General features: G+C 41.8%; 1 protein-coding gene across 2 annotated transcripts in view; it reads left to right on the top strand.

The window, feature by feature from the left end:
* The window catches only part of UBXN11 (UBX domain protein 11), a 286049-nt gene that overhangs the window by 13392 nt on the left and 260201 nt on the right, over positions 1-12456 (top strand). For both annotated transcript variants that reach the window (XM_069622845.1, XM_069622846.1), the window contains exon 4: positions 11682-11782. In XM_069622845.1, coding sequence (XP_069478946.1) covers positions 11682-11782 — 101 coding nt within the window. The remainder of the gene's footprint in view (positions 1-11681; positions 11783-12456) is intronic.

Below are 12456 nucleotides of genomic sequence, written 5' to 3'. Positions count from 1 at the left end.
AGCATTTATTGCATGAATATCGTGACCACACAACAGAGCAAGAAATGGCAACATAGAAATCCATTGAAGTCATTTCACCTCCAAATTTACTTCATTCAAAAGCCTAGTAGATTAATAAAGAATGATGATATTGGACCGCAGAATACAGTATTACTGTGAGTCAGGAAAAATTGCATCCAGAAATTGTACAATGGGTATCCTTACTGATAGAGAAGTAGTTGTAAAGATACATTGCCACTTGTTTTTTTTGGGTATAGACATTCTGACTCTCAAAGACATTTTTGAAACACTTCTTTCCGATGCTAGATAATTGTGGGCAATGGATTAGAGAATGTTCCAATGTTTCCCTATGGACAGAATCTTTACAGAATCGACATTGATTTTCAGCCTTTGGTATTTGCTTCCTACACGCCAAAACATCTAGAGTGGGCCAGAGATTCAGGCGGAAGCGAAGGAATTTTTGTCGAAGCTTTGAGCAAGGGGCTTTGGTCAAATAATCAGCCATGACTCTAAAGCATTTATGACCAAATTGGCTGCGATCAAAGTCCTTATATTTTAGGCATTGGTTTTCTGTCAAACACCAGTCATATTGATGAATTTTCAATTTTGCTCGGGGTTCATTAGACAAAAGCAAATCTAGTTCAACAGAAGCATCAGATAGAGCATTAGTGGTAAAGTCACACCACTTCCGAGAGAATATTTGGTTTTTCGTGAGTAAATGTATTTCCACCTTACCCAGTATGTCTAAACGCTCCAATGAAAGCAAACGTTTGCGAAAAAAAAATGAAATATTTCCAGGTGACAAAGGAAACCATTGATAAAGAACCTAATTCAAAACGAATTAAGGGTAAGGGTGTACACATGGGTAGGCGTAGAACTTGCTTCCAGAAAAAATATTCAAGTTTGTCCCACCAAGCTGCAGGTTTAGGAGCAGTAGATTCAGACCCATAGGTTAGAATTGGGAGAACCTTCTGGAAATAAAACATTAGTACATGTTTAATTGTACATTTTCCAAATTTGCCCATGAGTACTCTTGCTTGGGCAAGTAAAGAACGCAATTTGCCAGTAAGTTCTGATTCAACCTCAGGGCTTGAGCGAGTGTCTACAACTAGTGTTCCCAGATATTTATAGCTGGACACCCGTGCTAGTGGAACGTTATGCAGACTCCAACTGAAGGGTTTAACTTTGCAACCCAAGCGCCATTTGCATACCATTGTTTGAGTTTTGTTGATGTTAATTTTTAGATGATTTGAATCTACATAAGACTCAAGGGCATCTGAGTTTCTGTAGTCCAGTATGGGTTTTGGAGATGAGAATTAAATCATCTGCTTAAAAAGGTATGGGATTTTGTGAGTGCCTAGGCTGGGGGGATCACTCAGGATTTTACTAAGGTTTATGCCCAGGTCATGTATAAACAAATTGAAAATTGATGAAGCCAAGATGCACCCTTGCTTCAACCCTCTATATGTGAGAAATCTGGAGGTCATATTGCCCGCCAGGTCTAATCTAACCTGCATAGAAGTTAGTATTTAGCAATGTTATCAAGGCTAGCAGGGATGGTGGGCAATTAAATTTAACTAATTTGTTTATAAAGAAGGGTGCGATCAATGGAGTCGAATGCGACCTTAAAATCGACAAAGGCTATAAACAGCGTCTGTTTGCAGGCAGCATGGTTTGATAAAAGCATACGTAGTGTTATGATGTTGGGTATAGTACCTAAACCAGCCACAAAACCTGACTGATCAGGGTCATTGAGCTTAGCCTGTGTGTAATCCACTGATGTAAGTCTCTCAGGATCAAATGAGAGAAGATCTTTCCTGGAGCGTCCAGTAATGCTATGGGTCTGTAACTGGATGGTGCGGTCCTGTCCCCTTTTTTAAAAATGGGGACAATTATGGAGTGAGTCCAAGTAGGTGGAAGTTTTTGAGTCATGATGATAAGACTAAAGATTTGAAACAGGATACGACCCCAGATTTCTGCATGGGTTTTTAACATATTGTTAGAGAGTCCATCCGGACCGCGAGCACCGGATCGACTGGCCTTTTTGATGAAAAAGAGAATGTCAGCCAGATCAAAATTTATATGGAATGTGGACGGGGGGCATAAGGACTCTAAGGATATACCGCCATCAGGAACTTTATATAGGTCAGAGAAATGCACAATTCAGGCGGATTCAGAGACTTCATTGGCTTGCATAACAGCTTGAGGACCAACCGTAGCTTGATTAAGGAGAGCCCAGGTTTTGGCGATATTTTTGCTTTGTAATGCGGCCAGAAGTTGTTGACTATCAATACTATATAGGTGGGCACGCCTAGCTATTACCCAATTCTTGTACTTAGTTCTCAGATTTATAAGTTGTTTATGACGGTGGTCGGTCAAAAGACCGAAAAAAAAATCTCGAAATACAATAATCTCGAATCCTAAATCCCGAAAAAAAAAAAGTCGAATTTTTTATTTATTTAATTATATGCTTTTTTGGGGTCAGGTAAGTAAAAAAAATGGGTTAAAATAAAAAAAAAATAGAAAAAAGGGGGGTTGGGGGGGGAACCCCCCCATTTCGAACAAAAAACGTCATTAAAAAAAAATTCGACTTTTTTTTTTTCGAGATTTTGGATTCGAGATTATTGTATTCGGGATTTTTGTTTTCGGTTTTATTACTATAAACCGTTTATGACGGATATGAACTGGTAAATTTTGCGTTTGTCTTTTCTGCTGCCTAAATACACGTTTGCACTTTTTGTTTTCGATATCAAAAGCATGTAATGTAGGACAACAGTGAGCAGAACGTAACAGGGAGCTAGGAACCAAGGATCGAAAGGCTTGAATCATATCAGAATAGCAAACGTTTGAAGAGTTGCAGTTTGTCGGAAGGCTTGCAATCTTCTGAGCCAAACGATCATGGAAAGAATCCAAAGCCTTTTCCATCCATCAGAGTCTGTTACCTGCATTGTTAACATTACACCAGCTTTGGGCAATTTTGTCTCTGTGCAAGTTGGGATCAATATAATGCTGCCAATGGGCAGTTAGTTGATTATGATCGCTCATGGTTGTTTTCACAATTTCAAAATCCAAAACATCTGAAAATAGATTTACATTCGTATACATATAGTCGATGATGGATGAGGAAACACCTCGAGACCAAGTAGGGTCCGGAGGGATATCACAACTGAATGCTCCATTAAACCTGATGAGATTATGATGTTTTGCAAATTGAGCCCATTTTATTTATGCGAGTCGATTTGTCCTCGTTGTTAGAGGAAATACAGTCAAAATTGAAATCACCTGCAATTAATAACTTATGGACCGAACCGTCCAAAATAATTAAATTCAACATATCATTTAGGGCATTAAGGAAGCATTCATCTGAGATCCCTACCGGATTCCAGTATAAATTTATAATAGCATAAGATGTTTGAACCAATTTCAACCGGCTCATTTGGATAAAAGGATTAGGTGAGACCCAAGGGGTAATGCTAGAGTTAATGTCAGCTTGAATTGCGGTAAGTAAGCCACCAAAGGGTCTACCACATAAACCTTTGCCTGACACAATTGTGAGCACATCTTGAGCATCCCAAATAAGATCGGAGGTAAGCCAAGTTTCTTGGAGCAGTATTAACTTGTATTTGCCCAAAGAGCTACAATCATTGTTAACAAGCTTGGAGTAACCCCGAGAATTCCAACCAATGACCGAAAATTTGCTACTTCCACTACTTGGACTAGTTAAGGCTGAGAATGGGTCTCAGACAAAAATCTTGGTCCTCAACTCCTGAGAACGGCTTTCATAGTTAGAGGAGTGAGTGGTAATGGAAGGTTGTAGCTGCTTGAGGGATTGAGCGCTGTCATTAGGATCCAGGGAAAGAACAAAACCCAAATCAGACAATGGTCTTCTAGCAGACCATATAGCATTCTGAATTACTCGTGATTGCATCCAGATGCGTACAGCATGCGGATTGCGTTTATAAAAAAAATCCACCAAAGTTAGATCATGTGAGCTGATATCTTCCAATGCTAATACATCAGCAAAAATACTCAAAATGCAATTACGGTTTAGGACATATTGGGGAAATGGGAGAGGTTTGTATTTTAGGACCAGGCAAAAATTGGCTGGTCGCTTTTGTAAAGGCTGTGAGGGCAGTGAACCTTTTTCTAACTCCGGGGGTGCAGTGACATTGAAGCAGGTTGTTTAAATGTCTTTTTGCAAAGTTAGGAGTGAAAATGGGTGGTCCCAGATTTTTTTGTTTATGGGGGATTGAGCAAAAATAGGGACTACTTACATGATGTAAAACAAACAAACAGAATGCTCAATTACCCCTCTGCTGGTCCACTATAGAACCGGGTCACTGAACAGGGAGAGGAGTATTGATAGATTCACTTTTTCATCTATCTACCATTCACGTGAAGCAAAAAGAATTTTACCAGAGCGTAAACAAAGTAAAAAAACACTTTAATCAATTAATTTTCAACACACAGACAGATATGGTGGGTATGTTCCGCAAGACACCACCTACATTTGGAAAAAATTCACAGTTTAAAGAAACACCAATTTATAAAAAGTCTAGCAAAATCATGTGTTCTACCAGTGGTGTCTAAAGTTAGTAGAGTGACACTTATGACAGATCACCTTAACACATTTTTTCTCAATATATTTTTCGTATTGTAATTTCAGGGGAACAAACTATCAATGTACAGCATAAGAAAAAGGTACTTGTACTGCAAGGAAAGACACAGTTGTTTCAATGTCTACAGGATGTCTACATATGTTTCGGCACAAAAATTACATCAACACCATCCCTAAAACAGCAGAACACCAGGGATGGTGTTGATGTAATTTTTGTGGCGAAAATGTGCTTTTGCTAGACTTTTTATAAATTGGTGTTTCTTTAAACTGTGAATTTTTTCCAAATGTAGGTGGTGTCTTGCGGAAAGTACCCACCATATCTGTCTGTGTGTTGAAAATTAATTGATTAAAGTGTTTTTTACTTTGTTTATGCTCTGGTAAAAGTTGTTTTGCTTCATGTGAATGGTAGATAGATGAAATAGTGAATCTATCAATACTCCTCTCCATGTTCAGTGACCCGGTTCTATAGTGGACCAAAAGAGGGGTAATTGAGCATTCTGTTTGTTTGTTTTACACTTTGCAAAGCTGCCTGCAGAAGTTCAAGGAGCTCGGGGGCAGGTTCCGCCAAAAGAGATTGTTTAGATGCACCAAAAAACTCCTGAGAAATAGGTGGAGATAAAGGGGTTGCCGTTGGCTTGTCAAGCGGTACAGATGGTTGGGCGGTTCCACCCGTACCAAATGTCAATGGTGGAGTTGATAGCACCACTGGCTTTGGTAGACAATTAGGTAAAGATAAATGGGTGAAATATTGTAAATTTTGAGCTGATAGAGCAAAACCAGACATGTATGTATCACCGGCACGGCGAATTTCTTGCCGATGGAAATCCAGGGGCAAGTTCTTATCCTGTTCATTTGCAGAGGGAGGGCCTGTAGGAGTAACTTTGGCCGGCATTAGCTTGGCAATGGGAGATTCATCCAATGCTACCGCCGCTCCCACCAAGGCATCAAGCGGGGCATAGGATGGAATATTGGATGGGCCCACAGAAGCGGGGGCAGATAAACGTGCTGCGGCCAATTGGTGATATTTTTTGGCTACTGCTGAAGAAGCAATTAGAGCACTTTTTTGGGGAACAGGAACGTTACGGAGAAAGATCTTCGTTTTAGATGAGCTGTTCCTCTTGGCTGCTGCTTGATCTTTAGGTTTTTTACATGAAGGTTTTGGTGGAGGTTTGGAAACATCAGAGAGGGCCTTAGGGGTAAAAACTGTATAAGGCACACTCCCTGACGAACCGGATCCAACAGTTGGCTGCAAGCCCACAGAGATTACCGAAGGTAAAATGGCGGAGTCCATAGTGTTCAGTATAATGCCTTCAATGAGTGGCATCGCCAGAGTTAAAGGAGTCTTAACCATAGAAGATTGGGCACATTTAGGACAAGCAAATGGCTGTGTATCAAATGAGGTTTGAATGCCCAGTGAGGCGGTTAAGGGCGATCGTTTGGATCATCAGGGCAAGAAACAGGAATGTTTTTCGCTTGGAGTATAGAGGTAGCATTCTCTTGCCATGCTAGAATTTTATCCAGTTTTTGAGAATGATCACACATGTTGTTAACTACAGAGTCAAAAAGTTTAGATAGCGTTTGTAGTGACACATGCATGGCTGACAAGGTAAGATTGATCATATTCTGGGTTACTACTTCCGTATCTATTTTACCAGGCAACACCATCGGCTCTGCACCACGCCGTGGAGTGGGAACTAGGTATGAGGCTTCAATGGCTGAACCATGAAGATCAATTTCTGAGAACATAACTGGAGAGTGTGATAAGTTCAAGGGGGATCCCTCGGGGAGTAGTTGTTGGGAAAACTCTGACTCTTTCAATTCCAAATTAATTATCGCAACATCCGAAGTCACACCGGCAACTGGGTTGGCCTCAGGTGGAGCAGGGACTGAGGGTGGCAAATTGTGCAAAAGCACACTGTCAGACAGAGAAAAACACGACACAGGCAAAGATGGGAGAAGGGGTGTGACGTTGGGGTGAAAACATGGTGTGTGATTACGCTGTACTGACTTGGTCAGACACTCGGGTTGCAAAGATGGAATGGCATTCAAAATGTCAGACTTGGAGACCTTGTGTGTTTTTTACAAAATTGCCGAATATCAGGCAATGGCAGCCCTTTTAAAAGGTGCTTTGTTACCAATACGGTAATGGCTTGTGACCGGAGCCAAGCACAGAGTGAGTGCAGGTTTCTTTTGGACATTAATTACAGAGTTGGCAGATAATTTGGAGCAAACTGGTTGAATGGATAAAGGCATCCCTGTTTTTAGGGAGGGTAATCTTGACTGCATTTCAGCCAACAAGTAAATAAATAATAATAATTATTATTATTATTTTTTTTTAAAGCACAACCCACAAACACTTTTTAAATAGATAGAATTTATCACCCCTATACCGCCTCAGTATAGGTTAGAGTGCTAAACAACAAGACAGCAGCCCAGTACGCTTTCTCAAAGCACTTAACCGAATATTAAAATATATACAACATTCAGCAAATATAAGAATCAATGTAAGATGTATTTAAAAATATATATATCATGTTAGCACTGCCTTGGGAACGCCCGATGGCTTGAGGAGCAGCCTTAGTCCGTCTCTCCTCTCCAATGTCCAACTAAACAAAGCAGTTACCCAAAAGTGGGCTCTCCTTTCGGAATGAAGTATAGCATGAGAAGTCCCAATTAGCAACTGTACAAGGTTGATACCTAAAATACTAGTAATTGTAGGAAAATATCTGGGATCAAAGAGAATTTCTCCACAGTCTCCCAGTGGCCTACCTGATTAGTTAATACACTAAATACACTACTCTGCATGATAGTTGTAATATATATGGAAACTTGCCACTGCAGCAGGAATGCACACAGGGTCTCCTTTCGCCTCCCAGAGCCAAACAGCAGACAAACAGTACTATCGATGCTGCGCCCTTGTCTCTGCTGCGGGCTTAACGCCGCAAGGGTGGTTGGGCCGGCGCTTTGTGCTCCCCGATGGTCATGTGGTCAGTCACGTAACAACAGCAATCTCCGCCTCCTCCAGGAAGCGATTCCACCTTCCCAACAGCAAGAGCTTGAGACCGCTCGCGGTGCTGTAGGAAGTAATGCAGCTGCCGGCAAAAGACACGTGGGAGAGGCAAATCGTTCCTTTCAGGCACAATTCAATACCAGATTTACTGCCTATATGGCCAATTCAGTCCATAATATCCTTGAATCTTTTTTCCCAGCCCTGACTGAGGGAACAAGATGCATAGTGCTAATCAAGAGGACCCAGAGACAGATTGAGTGGATCTTAGATTTGGCAATTGACAACATTCAGGTGACAACTCTCACAGCAGGTGCATCAATCTTGGCCGCAGGAATTTGTAGACAAGGGACCTGAAAAGTGAACCTTTGCAGAGAGACAGTCTCGATCAAGCTTCCATTCTTTGCCAAAGAATTGTTCGGTGAAGAAATCAATATGGTGATGGAGAGAGATCCCTAAGCAAGAGCTACTACCTTTCAAGTGAAGCCTAAACCTGCAGATTTGAAGATATAATCATCTAAAAGAAGTTTCAGGTGTCCGTTCCAGCAGGCAGTAGGCCTAGATACCAGCAGAAACCTGCTGAGGCCAGCGCTCTGAAACGGACTCCCTTGATAACTGGTTCCTTCAACCTCTTTCTCCTGACAGACGTTTGAGAGAAAGTGATCACTGAGGAAAGGGAGGCATTCTTATAAGCACCCTGCTCGAAAGACAGACCCCAGAATATATGCAAAGGAAACCAGGACAGAAGGTTTCTTTTTCCATCCTTGTCTTGATGAGAAAGCCTACAGGAGAGTTGGTCCAGTGTGGGACATTAAGGTTTGCAACTGATTAATCTGCATCATTCCTTTCTTCAATTTTCAGTCCACTGGAGGAATTTTCAGTTTCAAGTGTTTCCCTTTGGGTTGAAGTCTGCGCCATGGGTGTTTACAAAGACTTTGGTGGAGGCCAGATCCATGCAAAGAGCATATTATGTCATGCATGCCTAGATGACTGGATGGTGTACGCACTGAACCTCAGGGAGGTGTCTGCTACTGTTCAGGAAGTAAACGTGATGCTTCAGAACTTCGGGATCCTGTTGACTTGGAAAGCGACCTTCCTGTTGCCATCACATAACCTCCAGTTTGTATGTGCCCAGTTTTGGGCAGACAAAGGTTTGGTCTGCCTACCAGTGGAGAGGATGCACAATCTTCACCAGCATCAGCTCCTAGCTCACCACAGTCGTCGGCAAGGACTTGGTTGAGTACTCATGGAGACATGGCAGTGGCCATATTTGTAGTTTTTTGGGCATGTTGGCATCTTGTGCCAGTCATCTCTTACATTCTTAGGTAGTGACCTCTCTCGAAGGACGATCTGGAGGCTCTCATTCCTCTCTACAGACAATCAAACAGGCAATGACACTGATGTGGTGGGACTCCAGTAATCTGAGGATGGTTGTGTTACTACCCTCCCTCTAGTTCAGGGTGTTAACCACAGATGCCAGTGCAAGTGGGTGGGGTGGAGGTCTTATGGTGAACCAGAGAGCTCATGGCAAATGGACACTGTGGAAGAGAGGCAGTTCTTCCAGTGGGAAGAAATTAGCGGGGACCTTCGGAGCTCAAGGGCTCCCAGACCTTTTTATTTGGAGGGTGAAGGTCCAGACAGACAACAGGTTTTATGTTTTGGCCTTTAAATATGAGGTTCTTCTAATGGATCTTTCTGTATCAACCCTCAGCATTCAGTGGGAAGCCATTCAGGCGTCCCAGGAGCCATGGAGGGATCTTCTCCCTTCCCCCTCCCCCGATTGTTTCGTATGCTTCACAGCCTTTGAACCATTAGATGTTTCCCCCATAAAACGTTGTCAAGGAAGGACATGTTTTTGATTGCCCCAATGTCAGGACACTGCATGGGGGAAATCCTGGCTATTTTGGCTTCCCAGCCCTACTTTCAGGACCTGCCTGATGGCATAGTTCTGCCCAGAGGGCCTATTTTCTTTTATAAACTGCTGTCAGCATTTCATGTAAGATCAGGAGATGTTCCTGCCAGCCTTCTTTCCTAATCCTCCTTCAGGGGAAGAGATGCGTCTGCTTACATTGGATGTGCACAGGGCAGTACTGATTTACCTTCGGAAGGTGGACCCTTTCAGGAAATGTGGTTCACTCCTGTTGACTTTCGGAGTGGCTGGTCGGCGGGGCATGCCTGTCATCATTCAGTGTGCAAGGCAATCGGAACTAATATATTTGAAGCATACTCTGTGACTCAAGTTCTGCTGCCACTGTTATTTCCACCAGTGGTATGGCAGCCTCCTGGGTTGAGGCTACGATTATCCCTTTAATGGATGTTTGAAGGGCTGCAACTTGGGCATCAGCCCACACAGTTGTCTCATCCCTCTGAGTGGTGGGAGATCGTGATCCATCTTTTTGGAGAAATGACCCTATCTGCATCTTTGTAGGGGTCCCTTCCTTGTGGTCTGATGATCTCCTGTTGCGTATCAGTGCACTACTTGACAAATAAAGTGTGGTGTTTCTGCAGCAAACTGATTTTAGGACATCTGTACAGTTCAGCAGCTTGTTTGGAGGTCGCATTGGTATGCTTTTATTGTGTGAATGAAGGTGACAAGAAAGGGGGATGGGGGGAATGCCCTTATTACAGGGGCAATCTTCATTACTCTGAGCACTACTATTCCTCGTGACCTCAATATCCCAACAAAGGCTCCATTCAAATGAGCGCACTGTTTGTGGACTTAAAGGCAGAGCAGGGCTCATGGGCACTATTTCATGATGCTGAGTAGAGCGGAGTTGGAGGTGAGTCCCTTTGAAGAAAAGAGAAAAGAAAAGGGAATCTCTAGCGTTGGCTACTGAATATGATGTAAACATGCAACTAACCTATTAGTCCTACCCTTGGGTAATCGCCCTAATATTACTCCTATATCTGTGATTAGGAATGCATTTAAATCCTGTATAAGTGTATTTGAGTAAACTGTGATTGATTTGGGCTTTGGAAATTAAGTTATGAATATCAGTCATTGTCTTTATGGTGTGTTTTAACATGGTTGATAATGCCAGGTCTGATGTACAGATATCGAAAACATTTTGTGGGCCATCTTAACAGGGTGTGTTACCTGCAGCCGCCTCATCTCCCGATCTAATCGTTTGAAGTATTAAATCCTTGAGCAGATGTTAACAGCTTGTAAAATGAGTCATGCCACAACCCTTCAGATTGCACGTTTTTTGAGATGGCCCTTTAATTATGTCACCAAAACAAACGTATTCCTATTTATGTAAGTTACATTGAACAACTGCAAAAGAAAAAGCTCTTGGTTTTCCCATGCTTGCTTAAATTAGTATTCGGACAAACATGAAAAATAGGCGGAAAATAACATGAAAAACAAGAAAGTTGTAGTGAATGAGCAGGCAATCTGTGTGGAATCATTTACGTACAATAGCTTTTTCTATTGGTTTATTTGTATATTAATTTATTTGGTACTTTAAAAATTGTATATAATTGAATGCTCTGATTTGTCGAGGTGCAACATGCACATACTTTTGAATTCGAGTTTTTTTGTTTTGTTAACTCATTTGTTTTGGGGCATGTTCTGTAGTTAATCCATTTTGCAGCCAAACCCGCTGAGGGATTATGATATGCCAATTTTGAATCTTCCCCTGAAAGTCGAATCAAATAGATGATTGGAATGGATCTCTTTATCTGTGCAAGATCATGACTTTTAATCTTTTTCTGACAGACATTAATTTATTTGTATATTCTGTTCATTGTGTCAGTCTATACCTACACCCTTTTCGCCACCCCCTGCAGAGTTGCATCACTTTAACACATTGCGGACTGAAGGAGGTTCCTGAGCCTTCTGAACCGTTCACTTTGGATGACTGCTTTGGTGGCTGTACATCCAAGCATCTTAAGTCCCTGGACAGACCAGTTTATCGGTCTGTTCATGGCTGTGCAAGGGAGGGGGAGGGAGGTTGTAAGGCGATTTGCCCTGAGCCACCCTTCATGATTCCATTGATCTACAAGTCTCTCTACCTCCAAATTATGTCTTTATGTGGAACCCTCATTCATTTTCAGGTGGTGCTCCTAATGACCTGGAACTCATGGCCACCATGATGCACAAGCTGGGTCTGTTGGAGCAAAGAGTGAAGAGTCAAGCACAGGAACTTCACCAAAAGGTAAACCCTTATTGTAAAGGGGCAGAAGCCATTGTATAATGTGGGGACAAAGAGAATCTCTACTCGTAATAGGTGTTTAGTTAGAAAACGTTATTATAAACTCAACATTTTGAAAAGATGATCTTGACAATAGAAGATTGCAAATACGGCTTTTTGTGTACTTAGCAGCCATATTGAAGTTCGACAATATTTTGTATGACTGGTTTTGATTTTTTCTTATGTTTGAGATCCTTTTCATTGAGTTGATCTCTATCCCCCTGTCACTCTTATCTCTTCGAATTCCTAAATACCTACTCGTGTTCATTCAAACATAACATGGGGACACCCCATACCTCCCATCATCCCATCCTTCCCTCCTACCTTCCTTATAGCTATGAACCATTTGCCCCCACCCCTTTCTATAATGTTTTGAAGTTTTAATTTAAATAAACCAAATGTCACTGGTGGAGTTGATAGCACCACTGGCTTTGGTAGACAATTAGGTAAAGATAAATGGGTGAAAGATTGTAAATTTTGAGCTGATAGAGCAAAACCAGACATGTATGTATCACCGGCACGGCGAATTTTGTGCCGATGGAAAACTTTAAATAGGGTACTTTGTATGTTAAGCCCTGCAACTCTTAACCATTCCTACAGATTCAGGTATAATAGAAATAACTGTTTTTAAAGGCAAT

Source organism: Ambystoma mexicanum, chromosome 11 (genome assembly GCF_040938575.1).
Source record: "Ambystoma mexicanum isolate Mex_15411 chromosome 11, UKY_AmexF1_1, whole genome shotgun sequence".
NCBI lineage: Eukaryota > Metazoa > Chordata > Amphibia > Caudata > Ambystomatidae > Ambystoma > Ambystoma mexicanum.
This window is presented reverse-complemented; position numbering and strand designations above follow the sequence as displayed.